Source organism: Corvus cornix, chromosome Z (assembly GCF_000738735.6).
Source record: "Corvus cornix cornix isolate S_Up_H32 chromosome Z, ASM73873v5, whole genome shotgun sequence".
Taxonomy (NCBI): domain Eukaryota; kingdom Metazoa; phylum Chordata; class Aves; order Passeriformes; family Corvidae; genus Corvus; species Corvus cornix.
Window position 1 is genome coordinate 62,616,399 of NC_046357.1, and position 21,036 is coordinate 62,637,434.

At 41.1% G+C, this 21,036-nt stretch overlaps 1 protein-coding gene across 1 annotated transcript in view; it reads left to right on the forward strand.

Annotated features, from left to right (window-relative positions):
* The first annotated feature begins 4,786 nt into the window (after positions 1 to 4,786).
* Positions 4,787 to 21,036, forward strand: part of GLDC (glycine decarboxylase) — a 37,966-nt gene continuing 21,716 nt past the window's right edge. The window contains exons 1-4 of the mRNA XM_039567417.1: positions 4,787 to 5,008; positions 5,109 to 5,187; positions 14,794 to 14,929; positions 18,893 to 19,057. Of these exons, the coding sequence (XP_039423351.1) occupies positions 4,802 to 5,008; positions 5,109 to 5,187; positions 14,794 to 14,929; positions 18,893 to 19,057 (587 nt within the window). The 5' untranslated portion in view covers positions 4,787 to 4,801. The remainder of the gene's footprint in view (positions 5,009 to 5,108; positions 5,188 to 14,793; positions 14,930 to 18,892; positions 19,058 to 21,036) is intronic.

The window sequence follows — 21,036 nt, forward strand, 5'->3', positions numbered from 1 at the left end:
CCTGGTTCCCCATCATCATTAACTGGTCGTACTGATTTGGTGTTATACTTCCTCCTTTGCACAGGGGCGACTGCTGCTGGCTGTGGTTGTCCTTGTGGTTCAGCTGAAACCTGGACGGTTGTAACATCCGTGGGTTCCACTGCTGCACCATCGGACTCAGCCTCTTTGGGGCAGGGAGAGGGTTTTTCACTAGCTGAGGAGGTGTATTCCCTTAGCACTTGGCATATCTCCTGGCCCATCTCCTGGCATATCTTCTGCATCCCTTTTACCAGTACACCCACCCAGTTCAGGTAGTCCATTTCTGAGGTGGGCTGTTGGGCGGTATCAGGCTGTGGGGTGGGGCAGGGTCTCTAGTGTCTGGGGCCGTGTCAGGTTCTGGGGCAGGATCAGGCTCTGGGGTAGGATCTCTACTCTCTGGGCCCAGTGTCTGGGTAGTTATCCAAGCCGATCTCAGCTTATCCCTGAGTCCTAAATAGAGTAGGCCTACCAGCACCAGTTGGTTAGTACTGAGACGGAATCTAAACCCTTCGAAAATTGGTGGGGTGGGCCCAAAGAACTGGTTGAGGGGTTGGGAGAAAAGTTCCCCTGGTGTCATTTCCTCACAGAAGGTACCATTTTTAACGTAACCCCAAAAACATATGCTCAGTGTGTGATAGCCGTTTATCCATGTGCCCACATTCCGGAGGAAGTTAAAAACCCATGAATTCCTCACCTTCTCGACCCGTAGCGCAAACTGGATAACAGCAATGGTAGCCTTAGTGAGAGGACCCATGTTTAGGTAAGGAGCTGCAAAGGGGAAGAATATAGCCATGACCACCTGCCACCCGAACCAGGGTAAAGTAGACCACATAGTGCTGCCTAGCAAGGTTCCAATATCCAGCACACAAAATTAAGTTATCCAGGAACTGTTATTCCTTTTTCACCTCTCTCTCTTAATGCCCTCAGGCCCCACATTGGGGACCAAGATCAAGACTCAGGGAATTATAAGCCAATCAGTGTCATCTCAGTGCCAGCAAGATCATGGAGCAGATCCCTCTGGAAACCATGCTAGGTCACATGGAGGACAGGGAGATGATTAGTGACAGCCAACATGGGTTGACCAAGGGCAAATTGTGCCTGACAAATCTGGAGGCCTTCTATGACAGGGCTATAGCATTGGTGGATGAGGGAGGAATGACTGACATCATCTACCTGGACTTGTGCAAAGCATTGGACAGTGTCCTGCCCAACATCCTTGTCTCTGAACTGGAGAGACATGGATTTGATGGACGAATCACTCGCTGGGTAAGGAACTGGCTGGATGGTTGCACTCGAAGAGTTGTGGTCAATTGCTCAATGTGCAAGTAGAGACCAGTGATGATGACACCAATCTGTGTGGTTTGAGACACAAAACACGCTGGAGGGCAGGGATGCCATCCTCAGCAACCTGGACAGGGTAGAGAGCTTTGCCTGTGTAAACCTCTGGAAGTTCAACAAGACAAGTGTGAGGTCCTGCACCTGGATCAGGGAAATCTCAAGCACAAGTACTGTCTGGCCAGAGGTGGACTGAGAGCAGCCCTGAAGAGAATGATTTGAGGGTGTTAGTGGAGAAGAAGCTACTTTGTTCTTTGTATAATGACAGTCATAGTGCTTTCCAAATCTTATTTTAAACAAAGAATCATGGTACAGATTAAATATTTCCTGAAGAGAAAAAAAAATCTGTGTTAAAGATGTCTCAAATTAAAAGGCAGCAATACAGTACAAACCCATTTACGGTTTACAGTACAAACCCATAAGCAGGAACAATTATGGAGATGGTAATTTAAACTGCTAAACACTTGCTTTCTGTTGAGGAACTTCCAAGGAACAAATCTTGCATCAGGACATAAGTCAGCATATGTTGGACTAAGTCAGTACTGATACTCGCATTTTTTCTTTTGCTTTACTTTTTGCAATGTCCTTAACATTATGAGTGCTTTTCATTACTTTAAGAAATTGTAGATAAAGGAAGAAAGAATTATAATATGACTGCTTTTGAAGAGTAAATTGTTATATTCATTCCATTAAGAGTTTACATGGGCTCAGTGATCAGCTGAACAAGTTTGGAAAGAAGGTACACTAAGGAACACTAAATACTGAAATACTGCAGCTTGGTATCAGTACATCTTTTCTTCCTAGTCTTGTGTTTCTCTTTAGGTAGCTGTTGCTGGCCAGTATCAGAAATAGGTTATTGTTACAGATAACATTGTAATCTGACCTAATCTCCGTGTTCTGTGGTACAGTAGTGCAGAGGCACATCAACTGGAATAGATTTTCATCTGTGGGTCATAGTAGGGAACTGAAGTGAATCTTAAAGAATACAACAAAATTTTCTTATTTTGATAGTTCATGATTTTAAAAGAGCACAGAAGGATAATGCCACCACCACCCATGAACCTTGCAGTATTAGAACTGCAATATATATTTTGGCTAAATCACAGCTGGAGTAAACACATACATAGAAAGCTTAAAATACCAGTGTTAAAAAGAGTACATATACCATGTCACTTTAATTTAAAGAGTATAGGGCAATCCTTTTAAAGTCTTGTGCTTTATCTAACAAAACTGACATTCCAAAAAGCTACATAGCAACTCACATAGTCAGCTCATCAGGCAAAGACATATGCATCTCTGAGCCTTGTGCAAATGGCTGTAATAATAGCGAGATGCGGTTTCACAATGCTTTCCTCTCTTCCGAGAAATCTCCTTCCTTCTGCTGATATACATGAAGAAAACAGCTGGGTTTTTGACTATGTATTTTGAAGTGACAGATTTATTCGAAGCTACAAGACGGGTTAGCTTTCCTTGATTTGATATCAGAGCACTAGTCACCTTTGATATCCAAGTTTCAGTTTCTATTGAATCTCTTGTTCAAGATTCCTATTTTGCTAGTTAAGCAACAAATAATATTTTTCAGGAAGCAGCTCAAGAGCTGGCTAACTGGTCAAGCAAATAAACCAAGCTTGTATCCCTACCAGAGTGATTACACATAGCCAATGCTAAGGTGCTGAGTTTCTCAGTAAGAAAGCATTTTCCATAGAGTGGCTTAACAAGCCATTCCAGACGTGGTGCTTTCTGAGGTGGAGTGGGCATGCATTGACATTATTGCATGATTCACTGGGACATCTCTCCAGTCTTCCTGCTCCAATGCATAGTTTTCAAGTTGAACTAAAATTGGGGTTAGATCTGGAAAATGAAGAAATATGGATAAAAATACATTGTTTGGGATGTTTGGGATGCTTCTGTATTTCCTCAGACTTCGCTTCCTATAGCACTACGGACAACTATAAAACTCCGATCTCGCACTGAAGAAACAATTCTGTCAAAGTTATCGTTTTGAGTGAGCTGACTGTAATGTCTTATTTTGTGTGAAATATCATCCTGATACTACCTGCCAGAGAAAACAGATAAATTTTTAGGAACGCTTAGTACTTGAACAAAGTCTGAAAGAATATTTGAACGCAATCTGCAATTTTTTTCAGAAAGCTTCAGAATTGCTTTAAAAAGAAATTATGTAGGTACAAATTCAGAACAGGATTTGATTTGTTACTATCATGGTTATCATGGTTTTAATGTATTTTTCTAATATTTCTATTTCACTCATGTGGTTTCAAGATAAAACCCATAGCAAAATTTTAATTTCCTTCATGCTACTGTCATGTTTATAAAGAAGCAGTATATACATCTAGAGGAGTAAAGCAAAACATACTTCTATTTTAATGGCAATCAGTTAAAGTCAGTATTGGATTTATATCACAAACCCTTGCAGCAAACAGCCTTGCCATTTGAAGCAAGCTTCATCTCACTTAATTTCGGGATCTCTCATTCTGAAACCGGGGACTTAAATCATTACTCCAAATACATACTGGCATGAATTTGTGAGGGCCTTTTCCTTTATAAGGGAGTATTTATGATAACTCAGATTATATCAGAGAAGTAATTTCATGTTTACTACAGGAGAGGAGAGCTTGCATGGATCAGTGATCTTTGGTGCAAAGTAAATTTACTTTTAGGTTCAGAAGTAGTTATAAAAATTCAGAAGGCAGTATATCTGTGATACAATTAAGATGAAATTAATTACCATCTTGGATTTTTTTCCCCCTTTCTTTCATTGTTTTATTTAAATGTTGATTCAAATATATATCCTCAATGTGGCAACACTGAGGTTAGTTCTGGAAGATGAAGAAATGTGGGCATCTGTTTATAAGTAAAGATACAAGTTTGTAACTATGTTGATATCATTCCCAGAGAGACACAGAACTGAAAGATAGGGAAAAGTAGGTTCCAGTTACCTCTTCGCTCCCCAAGACTAACATTACCAAAAGTTAAAGCAGTAATAAAGTTCTCAGACACAGACACAGACACACACGCCCCGGTAACAGCTGTGAATAGTGGCATGTGTTGCTCGTCCTAAAACTCGGCTCTCGAAAGCAAGTCCGCGCTCTGCTGCGGAAACACAGAAACCTTTTTCTCCTATTCGAGCAAGGGTTTTGTGAAGGAAGACCCTCTCTCCTGGGAAAATGTCCTCCGGGGAGTGCCCGCGAGCCGGGCAGAGCCGGGTCAGCCCGGCGGGGGATGCTCGGCGCGGGCCGGCGGGGGTCAGGGCCGGGGGCGGGCGGGCGGGCAGGTGGCGGCGGGCGGGGCGAGCGCGGCACCGCCCCCGGGCCCTATTGGCGGGGAGGTGGGGGCCGCGCCGCGCCGCCCCCCGCACACAAGTGCGAGCGCCCGGCGGCGGAGGAGCTGTGGGGCTGCGGCTGAGGAGCCGTGGGGCTGCGGCGGGGCCATGCAGAGCTGCGGGCGCTGGTGGGGGCGGCTGGCGGCCCGCGGGGCGCCGCACCTGCGGGTGGCGGCGGCGCAGCGGCGCTGGGGCGGGGGGGAGGCGGCGCGGTGCATCGAGCAGCTCCTGCCGCGGCACGATGACTTCTCCCACCGGCACATCGGGCCGCGGGAGCAGGAGAAGCGGGAGATGCTGCGGACCGTCGGGGTGCAGGTAGGCGCCGTGCGGGGCGGGGGCGGCGCGGCCGGACCCTCCCGGCGCGGGCTGTGCCGGCCCGCGGGAGCTAACCACGGCGTGCGGGCGCTTCTTGCAGAGCGTCGAGGAGCTGATGGACAAAACCATCCCGGCCAGCATCCGCCTCCGGAGGCCGCTGAGGATGGATGACCACGTCTGTAAGTGAGCGCATGGCCCCTTCCGGCCGCCAGCGCCTGTGTGGGGGGTGGGGGAGACTTGGGGTGCGCACCCCCTGCCCCTGATGTCCCCGTTGACACGTGTAGCGATCTTATCTTACCACTCAAGTATTAAGTGCAGGGTAAGACTTAGATAAGCATAGCAGCACCATCACCGACACTTCATTCTTCTCCGACCAACTCGGTAGAGTAGTTTGGCTGCTGTGTTTATTGCTCTCCTCTTGGAAATCGGTAGGAAAATACGTGTAGCAGGCAGGGGCTGCTCGAAAACCCGGTTTGGAGCTCAAGTGCTCCGTTGACTTCACTTCGTCCCGAGAGCCTGATAGGGAGGGAAAAGTATGGCTAAAAATTGTCCCCTTAGTGTGGACCGTAGCTTCAAATGGTCTTTTGTTGGTTCTTAAGAATCTGCAAGATTTCTTTGTTATTCCTCCCCCCGTTCCTTCCCCCACACTCCCCCAAATAAACCTGCATATTTTAATAACCTGAAAAACCTGTGTCTCCGTATTATGGATACGCAGATTTTTATGGCCAGATTTTTAAATCTGTCTGATTGAGGGTTAAGCTGCAGGAATACAAAACATCTTAGTCAGCTATCATGGCATTACAGGAATTCAGCAAATTGCTGTAGAAAACCTGACGTGATTTCATGAGGTTTTAGATATTAATGTTTTTAAGAGTTTGCAAGCACAGTACGAAAGTTCTTCCAGCATAACTGCATTTTTGAGCGATATCTGTGAACATCATGCTGGAAGTCCTGTAAGTGAAAGAAACACTTTAAAATCCCCAATGCTAAACAATTACACTAAAACTAACAAAGCTCAATGGCCATTCAGATGTGGGAGCCAGTTACGTCAGTATTAAATTCATTTTTGTGTCGAGATCCTTTGCCTGGTTTGAGAAAACCTGATTCCTCTTGCTGGCATTTTCTCATTGCTCATCTGTGTGCTGTAATTTGAGTGTAAACTTCAGGCCTGCAGCTCCGGTGAGGTTCCTGGCCAGTTCAATCTGGTTACTCTGAGATGACATCACGCGTGAGAGGCAGCACCACAATGAACAGCCGGGAAAACTAGACCCTGAAAAGATAGATTCTAGCCATGAGGGATACAACAGGGACTGATAGTATCTACTTCTAAAATGTTTTATTAGTACAGTGGTATTACAGTTTTTGGTAACTTTCTATCTTATTAAAATGGGAAGAGGCTGAGTAGAGAAACGGAATTTAACAACCTTCTTCTGTCTATATAACTGCTGAAAGTATTGTTTGGCATAATTTCCTATGGTTAATGTGTTTTAATCAAGGTACTGCCTTACTGACAAGTGATTTTCACTGACCTCAAAGAAAATAACTTTCTAGGATATTATATTTTTAGGTCAGTAGAAGGGGTTAAATGCACTTAGTCACTAAAAATTATGTCTTAGGAGCCTTCCTATTTTTTTTAACTACTATCTTTTTATTAATTAATAAGATACTCTTATGAAATTTTACTTCACCGAAACACACATGAAAATGATCCAGGATAGTGGGCATTAAAATACATATATGTTATTGAAAACTAAACTGGTGATGTCAACCTAAGTCACAATCTTGATGCAGTGCTCAAATGCTGATTTTCATAGTAATTTTGAGTGGATGTCTCCTACATAGCAGTACATTAATTGATGTCCTGTTGTAGGCAAGTTCTCACTGTACAACAGGACCTCATTAGCTAACAGTGTGTTTCGTTCATTGGCATTTTGCTCCACTTGCTATGCTGTTCTTGTTCCCTTAGAGTAAACTTTGAAAGAATGTGACTGTGATGCAGTGTCTCACATTGCGCAGCATGCAACAGTGAGTTTTCAAAAGCGATGCTTGCATGAGGTACAGAAAACCTTTTTCTGTACACTACTGTGTTTTTCTTCTGCAGCCAGTGTGCTGAACTATATTTTGTAATTTAGTATGTAGTTATTTGTCACTAGTTTTCCCCTGCATTGGTAGCAGAAAAATCCACAGCTTTTAAAAGAAAAGTTAAAAGCCTCAGCTTAAAATTGTGCAATGTCGCATTGAACATCCTGTGCCCAGGACACTGTAATCTGAGTGATGCTTCCTCTTTAATGTACCGTTAGAGAGAACACTTCCAGTCACTAGGGTGGTATTTCTTTTGTGAGTATGGGGCGTTATTTCTCTATCATATACCTTTTACTAAAAGGAAATAGCAAAATTGGGAAGTGTTGTGAAAACTATTCTATTTTAATTTAAACATTTGTTTTTATTTAAATGAATGCTCCCACTGTCCCTCTAACTCACACATGGAATGAGAGAACAGGACAAGGCAATGCAAAACATGTCATTCAATGAACTTCAGCATTTATGGAATTTATAATACAGCAATTTCCACTTGTCTTTATAACTCAAAAATGTAATCATAGTGACTCCACAGATTGGAGTGCAGCTGAACAAATGAGCTGTGGTGGAGCTACTCCTTTGTAGTAACAAACAGCCGAGCTTATGTTGAAGCCTCATTCAAGTCAGTCCTTACAGATAGAACTAGACATGCAGTTCAAGAAAACCACACACTCACCATAAAAAGCATGTGTGGATATCATAGGCCTCTGCAATTATGTTTGGGTGTTTTGGAAAACTGTCGTAGCTGTAGACCTCATCTCAGGTGTGTACATTTGATGTATATGTGTATCTTCAAGTTTTGACTGGGTGTTTGTCACTAGGAAAAATTGCATTATGGATCATTCCATTGATAATCTAACAAATTATCTAAAAGAATGGAAATAAATCAAATGTGTGTATGCAATAGCAGTAAAAAAAAAAAGTCTCCTGTGGATGCAGCTTGTGTTAAAGAGATGGTTTATATGGCATTGCATATTCCATTGATGATAAATAAAACCTCTGATTACAGCAGAAGTACACTCTTTTTGTACCTTTGTTGTCTTTCCTAGACATTTTAGCACAGTCCTACTCTTCCGTGGAAGAATCAAGTTTCATTACTTCCCTGAATGACATTACATATATATGGAGAGAAAGTCTTTAATGTTACTTAACCGGACATTTCCTGAGGGTAGGAAGGCTCTGCAGAGGGATCTGGACAGGCTGGATCGATGGGCCAGGGCCAGTGGTGTGAGGTTCTACAAGGCCCCGTGCCAGGTCCTGCCCTTGGGTCACAACAACCCCAGGCAGTGCCACAGGCTGGGGCAGAGTGGCTGCAAAGCTGCCCACAGGAAAAGGACCTGGGGGTGCTGGTGCCAGCAGCTGAACATGAGCCAGGGTGTGCCCAGGTGGCCAAGAAGGCCAATGGCATCCTGGCCTGTACCAGCAACAGTGTGGCCAGCAGGACCAGGGCAGGGATTGTCCCCCTGTACTCGGCACTGGTGAGGCCACACTCGAATCGTGTGTTGTTTTGGTTCCCTCACTCCAAGAAAGACACTGAGGTGCTGGAGGGTGTCCAGAGAAAGGCTACAAAGCTGATGAAGGGTCTGGAACACCAGTCCTATGAGGAGCAGCTGATGGAGTTGAGGTTGTTTAAGCTGGAGAAAAGGAGGCTCAGGGGAACCTTATCACTCTCTACAGCTGCCTGAAAGGAAGGTGTAGCCAGGTGGGGGTTGGCCTCTTCTCCCAGACAACAAGTGACAGGACAAGAGGAAATGGCCTCATGCTGTGCCAGGGGAGGTTCAGGTTGGACATCAGTAAGAATTTCTTCACTGAAAGGGTGGTCAGGCATTGGAATGGACTGTGCAGGGAGAAACACCATTCCTGAAGGTGTTTGAGAAACAGCTGGACATGACACTTAGTGCCATGGTTTACTTGACAACTAAAGGTGGTAATCAGTCAGAGATTGGAGTTGATGATCTTGGAGGTCTTTTTCAATCTAAATGATTCTGTGATCTGTTTTTTTTAAGTCTGAATGAAGTAGCCATTCTGGTAAATGCTAAGTTTTGCTGGTACAAGTGCATCTATACTCTAAATGCTTTTTCAATAATTATTAGTGTTATTTGTATTGGCAGATTTTTTTCTTGTATTGCTATGGTCAGTGATGGAGGAGAGAAGGTATGTAGCTAAGAGGTTTCTGAAATGAAATCCTTTCTTTGGTATGAAACATGACAGAACTAGCTATTTCCATTTTCTGACCAAAAAAAAAAAAAAGCCATTTAAAAAGTGTCTCTTGACATGAGCCTGCTGACTGTGTTGTAAAATCACCTGAACATGCCACTGAACGCCAGTAGGGGTGAAACAGCAAAATGTCTGATTTCAGCTAACAGTAGTTTTCAGTCCTGTACCTCAACTGATTCTGGAAAAGGGTTTTTTTTTTTTTTACAGTCAGATTTTTCTTTAGATACAGTTAAGGAAAAATGTCATTTTGGCATGTGACTTCTGTTCAGTCAATATTTACAACAAGGCTAGACATCTGTTTGATACTTAATTGGGATAAGCTGTTATTACAGAGCTTTTTTCCCAGGGTTACAGTAAGTAAACTTGAACAATCAGCTTTTCTTTAGGTATTGAAGGTGCTTTAGAACATATGTAGTGATTGACCCGTTTGAAGTAAAATAACATACTGTCTTTTATATAAGAGTAATCCTCTTTATTTTATCCCTACAAACCTGCTGTCTGTGTCAGTTGTAGTTATCCCTGCAATGCTGCCATGGTATGTCTGTCTTTCTCTGTAATGGGTAGGTCTTGTGCATATGTTTGTATTTCTGCTTTTTAGTTCAGGATTTGAATTTTTTAAAAGTTTGAATTAAAAACTTTTATGAACTCCACCACAATTTCCCCCCAAACATTCCCACGTACATTCTCAAATTTTAGAATTTATACACATTAGTTCCTAAAATCAAGAATGCGATTGGGTCTCCAGTCTAAATATTATAGAAGCAATACTGTTCAGAAGCAGTTACATTGTAATAAAGACTATTTGTGTCTCCAAATTTAACAGCTCTTTATGCAGTGAATCTTCTTTAATTGGATTTTATATTTAAAATGCCAGTTACAAATTAATTCTGGATGAGTTTATAATCGCCTCCTGATGTCAGTCATATTTTTAGAGGTGATTTAGTAATTTCAGATTCTCTGCTGCTGGAGTCCACGCAGCATGAATAGATCTGAATAGATGCCTGTGGCAGGGGTAATAGTTACCCTCCAGAGTGTTGCCACGTGTAGTGCACAATCTGCATTACCACTCATGGCACTTTGCTCCTCATGCACCTTCAGGCTGCTGCTCTTTTTTCCACAGGCAGCAGCCCTTGTGGGTAGAACAGGGAAAGGCATCTTGTCACTCAGCCTGCCCATGCTTTTGGCTCCTGGCAGCATCCTCAGGTTGCGTGTGGTGCCCAGGCTGGCTGGGTGAGCACAGGTAGCCTGAGTGAAGGAGGGGGAGGGGGCAGGGCAACAGATGCTCTTGGCTTTCTGCCTGTATCTTGAAGTTATGGAGACAGCACCTGGAACATGCACATTCCTTGTGCTGTCCTACAGCATTATTACTATGTGTCTAACAGTGCTTCAGAACTAGTTTGCTTCAATATAATCTGGTTTTTGGGGTTTTTTTTAAGAGATCGCATGAATTATTAAAGTAAGAGAAGTAAATTAATCCCCCTTTTGTCAGCTGTTCTAAGGATCTTGCTTCCTTGATCTCAGAGGCTAGATTTTCTTTTTAAGATCTGATATAAAGTAAATAAAAATACATCAGACAAATAGTAACCTTCTTTTTATATTGCATGGTTCAAGTTGTGTAACTTGAACTTCTCCTTTTGTATTTTCTCCCCTCTCTTTCTCTAGCAGGTATCTCACAAGTTCAAGGGAACCCTACTGTGCTAACCACAAAAACACTAGCAAAAATAAGTGTATCATTTTATGATCTGAATTTGGTCCCTCTTACTATTTTTGTGATATATTCTGCCTTTGCTACTTGTGGATGTAGCAATCTGGAAGTGTCCTTGCATAACTGCTCAGACCCTCAGTAAGTTTTCTCCAGTTATAAGGTAGGAGTACAGCAAAAGCAGTGGACCTTATTCTGAGTACTGTCATTGATCATAATTTCTAATTAGTTGATAAGGGGAATAAAGATCAACTGCAGTGATTAGCTGGCAATTTTTTTTTTTTGCTGAACAAGGTTCTTAAAGAATTTTTATTGTACACCCAATAAAATGAGCTCATGATAAAGGCATTTCAATCACTTTGTCGTAGAACACTGGAAACAAACAGCTGAATGTGAGGGTGGCCAGAGTCCAACCATTACTTAAATATAGTAAATTTTTCTTTCTATTTCCCCATTTTGCATATTGCTTCTTAATCTCATTGCTGGGAGAGCAAAAAAAAAAAAAAATTAGTAACACAACCAAGAAATATCTCAAGCTGTGATTTTTGAACTATGTAATTAAAATTTTTAGAACTCCTGTATGTTTTAATTTTAAAGGAATGAATAATTATTTAGAATAATACATTTCTGCTACATATGCTCCAAGTTATATACTTTATACAGCAGAAAAAGTCTGTTATTTTCTGAGTTTGGTGACAGTCTTGTGGACAAAAATGGAAACTTAGCAACTTTTTTATGAATTTGAAAATTGATTTTTAAGCATATGTAATATCACTCTTGTGGTTCACATTCATCTGCCTTTGTATTAGCATTAGTTATTTACAAAATGATCAATAAAGAGGTAGACCCCTTTCATAAATAACATTATGGGAATACACTGTTGAAACCTAGGCTTGATGGAGTGGGAAATAAGGCTATTGACAGAGACACAGAGTCCTGTTCAGGCATTGCTGTTAAGAGCCTGGCTGCATCTCCTTTGTCCCCTCCTGTTGTTGCTGGGGGTACTGGTAAGAATGGTATGTTTCACTGCCTTGCTGTCTGGTCTTTGGACTGCAGCATCTGTGTTAATTTCTCTCACCGTTACCTACATCAGTCTTATTTGAATTCAGAACCCCATCAGTGTAAACCAAACACTGAATTAATGGAATCTACACGGATTTATGTTTGGTCATAGGTAAGCCAGCCTAATAGATAAATCAGGAGCTATTGACTTCCCTTTTTCAGGGGCGCAGTTACTTATGAGCTATCTTCCTAAAGACATACTGTGATGAAGTACTTCAAGGCAGTAGAAGGCAAAGGATCTTTATCCCAGGTGTCTTTAAAGAGGCATGTCAAATGTGGGAGATGTACATTTGAGTTGTACTGCTGCCATTGCCCTCATAGTGACCAAAGGGTAGGGTCAGTAAGGTGAAGCTGGAGTGGAAGGAGTATGCCCCTCCAGCATTTTGCCATCCTGGTTAAAATTAGCTGTGTAACTGTCTTCACAGGTACCTCATTAAAATGAGGTTCTAAGACTGAATATATTTTAAATGACCAATCAGTGTAGGTATTCTAGATGGAGTATGGTTCTGCTCTTAAGCATAATCACTTTCTAAGCTGCTTGCAGTCTCACTAGGCTTTTGGCTTTGTGCCTTCGATTGGTTTGGAAGCAGGTTTATTTCAGAGATCCCCAGCACAAGCTAAGTGCCTGCATGTAGTTGTTGTTAGCTACACTTGCTGAGAAATAACTCTAGAAGAAAAGCTCAGCGGGGCGAACAAAGGAAATGTTATCTGTGACGTTGTACAGTATTTGAGGCATGTGTTTACTGCAGAAAGTGCACTCGGTGCATTTTTGTGTGTGACATTGAGCTAGTGAGCAAGTTAAATGATAGCCAACTTCTGCCTTCAACTGCAGCTTGGAATTAAGCAAGGAAATTCATTACCATTTCCAAGAAATCACTGATGTTTGATTATGCAAGAGTACAAGCCTCTGTCTGAAATTGCAACCAAATTGTGTTTCAGCAAACTTTTGGTTTGCAAGTGGTAGAGGAAGGTCTCTACAATGTTAAAGCTCACTTAAACAAGCAAGTGCATCTGTCTTATTAGAAACTCTGTGGGAAGAGTACTGGGGAGTGGAGTTTTTCACTACACTTTTTTGCCCTGGACATTGCTGTGTTCAAGCCTAGTAAGCATATAACAAGTCTCCAGAAAAAAAAAAAAAAAAGCAGTTTCCTAAAACTAAGAAATCAGTCTTCATATGTTAGATCTAATGGTAACCCTGAGTAAAGGCAGAGAAGAAAGGAACTTTGAAATGAGAACTGAACATCAGTAAAAAAAAAAAAAAAACAAACCAACTCTGTGAAAGGTGTAATGTGACTGTGTAAGAAATTAATTGAAATCCTGGAGATTTTTGAAAAAAATTAATCTTTGTGCATGGAATGCAACAGTAGCAACTTGAGTAAAAGGAAAAAAACAAAATTTGAAATCAGAGCTGAAGTTCTAATATCCTTGTTTGTGATTGCGCTAGAAATTAATTCAAAACCTAGATAATTATTTGCCACCACATTCCAGAGAATTAACTGTTCTGACTTGATCTCTCTTGCTGGAGTAACTTACAGAGAGAAAATAGATTTTGAGATATCCAGGACCCAAGCTATTCTACTTCTGTGATTTGTAGCCTTATATTACAAAGTGTGGTCTTCAAGTTGCAGCACAGAGTGAACCTAACTTAGTATAACTGTCCTGTTACAGCAAACTCTAAAGTCAGATTTGGAGGAAGAATTAAAAAACATCTGGTTCCCTCACCTTAGGAGGATTGGTGTCCAGTTCTACCCAGGTCTGTTAGGTTGGGCAGACCTATCTGCACAATCTTAAGACAGTGTACTGACCATCTTGCTGCATCCTCAACTAATAATGTCTTTTTTAAATACTACCCTCAGGCAGATGTTTGTAGCATTATTTGTTGACTGCTAGGAATGGGTTGACTCAGTGTGATTTTTGCACAGCTTTCAGGACACTGAGAAGTATGTAGAAGCAAAACAAACAGTAAACTATGGTTGGGGGAGAGAGGGAGTGCAAACGCTTTCATTGTGTATGCTTCAAAATAATTCTTTTGTAATCTCTTCAAACTAGATTGGCAGACTTATTTAAAAGTTAATCACATTTGGAATTTCTTCATCTAGAAATACTCTTATTAACACCTTTTTTTTTTTTTTTTTTAAATAAACTCGTGAAGCATGCTAAAATTGAATTAAAAGAACTGTTCTGTTTTATCAGCAGTTTAGGGAAAATGTGAGAAAATACAGTTCTATAATACTAAGAAATTACTCCTGGGTGCTTGCTGTAAAAACAGTTTGTGAAAACATGACTCTGTTAGAAACACTAAATGACAGCTGTGGATGGCAATGGCTTCAACCAGTGTAGATTCTGCAAGATTCAGCTAATACAAAGTGCCTCCTGAGGTATGTTTTAATGGCATGTGCAAGATGGGTTGAATGTACATTGTGTTACCACAAGAAGGGCACCTTCTGCCTACAGCTGGTTCTTTCACTATTCTTTCCACATGCTTTGGAACCCTTTTATTATTCAGGTGTTGCATTTTCCAGAATTCTGGCAGAATTTAAACTTTCTCAGAATATTTTACCACTTTATCTTTGCTATTTTTGGCTTGCACTTTATTCTGCTACTGTTTATACTTGCACCACCAATGTTTGGGAGTTTTTTTACACTGGGATAGAAGACATTTCAGTTAAAAACTGTTATTGTTACATGTAGCTGTAGCATTCTGACAAAATTTCTTTCCAATTAGGTGAAAATGAAATCCTTGAAACTCTGTACAATATTGCAAGCAAGAACAAGGTATGGCGGTCCTATATAGGCATGGGTTATTACAACTGCTCAGTGCCTCAGCCCATCGCACGCAACTTGTTGGAGAATGCAGGATGGTAATGTACCACATTTTATTGTTAAATGTATAAGTACGCATTTGAAGTTTGTCCCACAAACCTTTTTTTTTTTTTTTTTTTTTACTAAGGCTTTAATATATTTGGTAATGATGTGTATCCTACTGTGTAGGGACTGTGTTCATGCTTAAGCTAGAAATTTACTTTCTGTAAAATGTGCCACTGATTCTGTGACTTCTATTTACAGCTCCTATGTATTATGAACTAATACAAGATTACATGTTTGCTTTAAGGAAGTATACAGACTTACCTCCTAAATGAAAGTAATTCTTTCCTAACTTCTGCCTAAATTAAAAACAGTTCCCTCCTCCACTGGTGTATGCTATTTGGGTGGAGGTAGTTAAATACTGTGCAATACAATGATCATGATTTTCTGATGAGGAAGTAAGAAATTTTGAAAATTCTAAAGGCTATTCTCTTAGTATCTCTTTCCTCTTTTTTTTTTTTTTTAAACCAGAGACCTTAAAGAGTTTGAATGTTTATCCATAAAGTGAGTTCCTGTCTTGTCTGATGAAATAATTCTCTGGTGAAGAGCAGTGATATTAAACTATCATAACAAGATAATACATTTATGAAAAGGCTGAGAATATTGTACTTGGTTCTGATGATCCAGCTGACTTCAGTTTCTAAAGAACTGTAACTCAGAAATGTTGCAACAGGAAAAGCTAAATTTCATGTCGAGTCTCAGTTTCCAACAGACTGAATGTCACTGGTACCTGGCATTTTCTCATTTAGTTTACAAGTTCCCCTATCACTAGTAAGATCCTCCTTTTATACTGTATTAAAATGGCAACTGTCATCTTTATTATTGGGTAATTTTTATTTGGTAAAATAGGTATTTAAAAATTTTATATAATAAAAAAGCCCAAAGATCAAAAAAAACCACAATCAACCAAAGGATCATATTACTCAGTGCAAAAAGTCATTGTTACTTATATGTTACGTATTTTTTATACTTTGGGTTGCCATAAATGGGCCTACGTATCTGTAGACCACTAAGTCTTATTTATTTTTAGATTTGTTGGCTCTGTTTGCATCACTGGTGGAAAAGTTGCATTGTTTGGAGTCAAAGAAGAGATGAAGTATACCTATGCAAAGTTTTATTTGGCCTTATCCTCATTCACTTTTTGCAACATATGCAATCTAAATATTCAGTACAGTACCAGGAAACAAATGATCAGTTGATAGAGGCAAAAATAAGAACAGTTAGAAAGTAAGTGGAACAAAATGAACTGCAGCTTATCACTATATAACTTTTCAATCCTGAAAAGTTATGTAGAGTTAATGAAACAACTGAGAGTTCATCCAGAAACCTCATCTTGCACTGTCCAGTGAAGTCAAACTAGATGGCTAAAAGCTAAACTATTAGGTGGCTAAAGTGAAGGCTAAAATGTTTGTTGGAGGGAAAGTATGTGTGTGTGTGCATGTGTGCTAAAACAACTACACAGGCTTTATGGAAGCTGTTTAAGACTTCTCCTTACATCTGCTGAGTGTGTAACACTTCCCATGCTGACACACTTCACATTGCAGCTCCAAGGGACATGCTGCAAGCTCAGGCTTATTGCTTCGGATCTTTTCTGTCTCCCTTACACAACTTGTTTCTCTTTGCTTGGCATTTGTTAGAGCAACTAAAAGTCTTCAAAGTTCAACTTATTTGATTCCTTTGCCCTCAGACATTAAATATGTAAGAATACACACCTGTACCAAGGAAGCCTACAGTCTTCACATCTCTAATGTAAATTATTAAACTTGTTAGGTAGTGACACTCAAAATACAATGAAAGCATTACATTCTGAAAATAGCTACATACTCTGCAATAATTACTTTTAGAGAGTCGTTTTTAAATGAGTTTAAAAAGTTAGTTACCATGTAGTATAGATTCAGGCAGAACACGGAATACAGACTAAAGCCAGATATTTTATTTGGAGAAACTGTGGAGAAGTAGAATAAATTAAAATATATAGATGCTTAGAAAATGCCAAAAAACCCTTTTGAAAGAAGTGTTTAACTAAGTGTTCTTAAGTTATAATAGGTGTCTTTACTTGTAGAACTTTTAAGCTTCATACACTGTAGCTTAAAGTACTGCTTGTAGCAGTACTGGAATTCAAGATTTCTTGGTTGATTTTTTTCCTGTCCTTCTGAAATTGATTTGGTTTAGTTCAACTGTGTTCACCACTCAAAACTATAACATCAAAATCAAAGGCCTTCATTAATTCTGTTTTGTAATATAGTGGACTTTCCCAATTATGTGCATAGGATTTCTCTAATGCATTTCAATTAACCTCAGTGTTTTAATTCTTGTTAGTCTAATTCTAGTTCCTTCCTCAAGTTAAAATACAAAAAACAGCCCTTAAATTAAATGAGAAAGCACGATTGTAAACTGTAGGTACAGAGGAGTTTCTTCTACTAATCAAGAAAAGTCATTACTTGTGCAAAGGCATTTGGAATAATTCTTTTTATTGGTGAGAACTGAGAGGGCAGGGGGACCATACAGAAAACAAATCTTAATTCTCCCAGACTGAAAGTTTATCTGGCAAACCAAACACTGGGTTTAGCTGCTATGGAGAAAAACACCCCTACTATTGGGATTAGCAAGGTTGCATGCAGCCTGGGACATGGTCTCACTTGTGAACTATGCAGTCATATGATGATAATTAGTTTAGTTCTAGAATTGGCCAAGAATGAGAAAAAACCTACAGGTTTTGGGAAAATCATCAATATTTATGTACTCAATACATACCTATTGCTTTCTGTTACTGTGCTGAATAGTGTATATGAGTAATTTGAGCAGATGTATAACTTAATTAGCCAGTACATACATTAGCATTATATATTACACTTTGAGTTCACATATTAAGTATGTCCTTCTTCTTGCTCTTGCATTACCTTCAGGACTTTTTTCCTAGTTTGTCTCTCACATTACTATTTTGTTGCTCCTCTCACCTTGCTTGATACCAGGTTCTCCAGCTTGTTTTTTAAAAATCTTTGGCTTTTACCTTCTATTGACTTTTTGAGCTCCCAAATACTTTAGTCTTTCTGGAAAGCTTATACCTTCACTTCATTTCTCAAAATTCTAAGGCTTACTACTGCCCTTTCAGGGAAGAAAACTGCTGTTTTCTTCTATCACTAGAAAACAGAGGCCACAAGTGTTCCCACTTACCACTTGTTTCTGGCTGCTACTCTAAATTCAATCTGGCGTAAAGTATGTCCTGAACTACTGTGGAATCCAGTGGCCAAATTTCCAGCAGTGAGAGGAGAGTCTGACTTCTATTTTTGCCTTTCATCCCTGGACCCATGCTGCTTTGTTTTCGGGACTGTTATAATAGAGAGTTTCCCTTATATTCTTGTGTTTTTGAAGGAGTTCCTTATCTTGCCACTACTGTTTTGTTCGCCAAATGACAACAGATAAGACTTATATCAATCTGACTTCCCTCAACTGGAAACTGTCATTTCACAAGAAGTTACATATTTCTGAGCTTGATTCTGTGAAATGCCAAGTCCCTTTCCTCCTAGAAGGGTGGAGACAACTTTACAAGTAAAGGGCTTCAGAAACAGTGTTGAAAAATCATGGCAACACCTAGATGATTGAACAAAATATACTCAACAAAAATATTCAACTTCTTTAAATATTGTGACTTGATTTAATTCTTCCACACTCAGCATCTACTTACTCTGTCCCTTCTCCATAACGGCCTCACACTTCGGCTTTAAAAGTAACTTCTCTTTTCAAAATGGAGAAACAGAATTCTTGTCCTGTAAAAAGCCAAGTCAACACCAGAAGATAAAAATTAAGGCATTTAAAAATAACCGTTTTCTAACAAATTTCCATATTAATGAATTACACTTCACTATTTCTTTTTTCTCTGATATAGTTCAGTTATATATTGTCATAATTTTGTTACACATTTCTTTTCCTAGACCTAAACTCAGAACTTTTTTTTACAGGGTTACCCAGTATACCCCTTACCAGCCTGAGGTGTCCCAGGGCAGGCTGGAGAGCCTCCTAAATTACCAGACTATGGTGTGTGATATCACAGGAATGGATGTGGCTAACGCGTCTTTGCTGGATGAAGGGACAGCTGCTGCAGAAGCCATGCAGTTATGTCACAGGTACTGTGTTTAAATCTGCGGTTAAATCACAGCAGAAAGTAATTTTGGAATTTGAAGGGATCTATCCACGTGTAGGCAATGAGTTGAAGTTGAGTGTGGCCTTCTTGGTGTGAGCAGATCACTGAACAGCTAGAGTCCGTGTTGCCATGCCCCCAGAGAAGTTCCTAGTGTTGATGTAAATGTTTAACTCAGACATATAAGGCCTTCAGAAACCTAAGGACCTAAAGAGAGGACTGGAGAAATTCTAGAGGAAGGAGGACTTACCCTTGTTGGAGGGGGGTCAGGCTACAGAGCACTTAAGCAAACTGGACTTACTCAGGTCCTGATGTGCTGCTGGTGTGGCTGCTGAGGGAGCCTCCTGATATCAATCCGAGGCTGCCCTTGATTGTCTCTGAACAACCACAGTGACTGGGAGAGGTGCCTCAGCAAGGGAGCAAAGCAAATGACACTCCTGTCTCTAGGAAGAGCAGGAATGAAGATGCAGGGAACTACCAGCCAGTCAGCCTCACCTCAGTGCCTCAGCAATGATGGAACAACTGCTAGCCCTGGAAGCCATTTCCAGACATATGAAGGACAAGAGGGGATAAGGAGTCATGAGCATGAATTAACACAGGGGCAGGTCATGTTTGACCAGCCTGATGACTTTCTACAGTTGTGTGGCTGCCTTGGGAGGGGAAAGCAGTGGGTCTCCCTTAAATCTCCACAGAGAAACCAAAAATTACAGGCTGGATCAGGTGGGAGTGAGATAGATGGAAACTGAATGTTGGCCCATGGGGTGCTGGTCAGTGACATGAACTCTAGGTGGAGGACAGTTGTTATACCCTAGGGGCAACACTGGGTCCAGTTGAGGATCTGCATGATGGGGCAGACTGTATCCTCAGCAAACTTGCTGATGATCCAAAACTTGGAGGATCAGCTGATAGACCAGTGGGTCACAGAGATTTCCAGAGGGACTAGGACAGGCTGGAGAAAATGGGCTGACAGGAACCCTATGAAGGTCAACAAGGGGAAGTGTGAAGTCCTGTACCTGGGGAGAAGGAAGCCCAGGAATATGGGGTACATGATGGGGTCTGGCAGGCTGGAAAGCAGCTTTGCTGGAAAGGCCTTTTTGGGGTTTGGGTGTTACCAGATTGAACACAATCAGGCAGCGTGTACTTACTTGTGGCCAATAGGCTGACAATCTCCTGGGCTGCACTGGGAGGAGTGTTGCCGGGAGGCCAGGGAGGGATCCCTCCCTCTCACCCTGGTGAGTCCCCATCCCACAGTGCTGTGCCCGCCTCTGGGCTCCCCAGTACAACAGAGACATGGACATACTGGAAAGAGTCTAGCTGCCATGCCTAGGGCACCAGCCCAGCTACTGGCACCAGCACAGATATGAGGGCCTATATTGGTTGATGTGCTGCTCCAATTGCTGGCACTGAAGTCCACTCACTCCAGTCACTTCAGCTGCTGCACTATGGAAATGTGGATCCTTCATGCTCTGACTCCAGTGACACTCAGCCAGCCATACACACACAACACAGAATACAGAGTCTCCTTACCCATGAAAAGAATCAGAAAGTCATTTAACAAGAAGAGTGGACAGACTTCACTAGTTAGGTGCAAGTGCTTCAGCAACCAACTATTTATATGTGACTGTCCCAGTTTATCTCCTTACTCCTCTATTTCGTTATGCTTGTTGCTTGCAGAATCACTTAGCTGTATTATTTTTCCCCTAAACATCTCATAATAAGAGATGTTTGCAATCCTCAAATGCTCTTCTCATGCATACCATGATGTCTACTTGCCAAGTGGGGAATAGCACCCAGTGTGCCTGTTTGGGTTAATTGATTAACTACAGTTCCCACCTGCCAGGTGGTCTCTTTGCTCCTCTGCACTTGTGGAGATGGGTCTCTGTTGGGCTGATTTTTTTCCCTGGGGAGCAGCAGGAACAGAGTGTTACTTGGGCTCCTCCACCAGCCATTGCCTCTCTGCAGGGG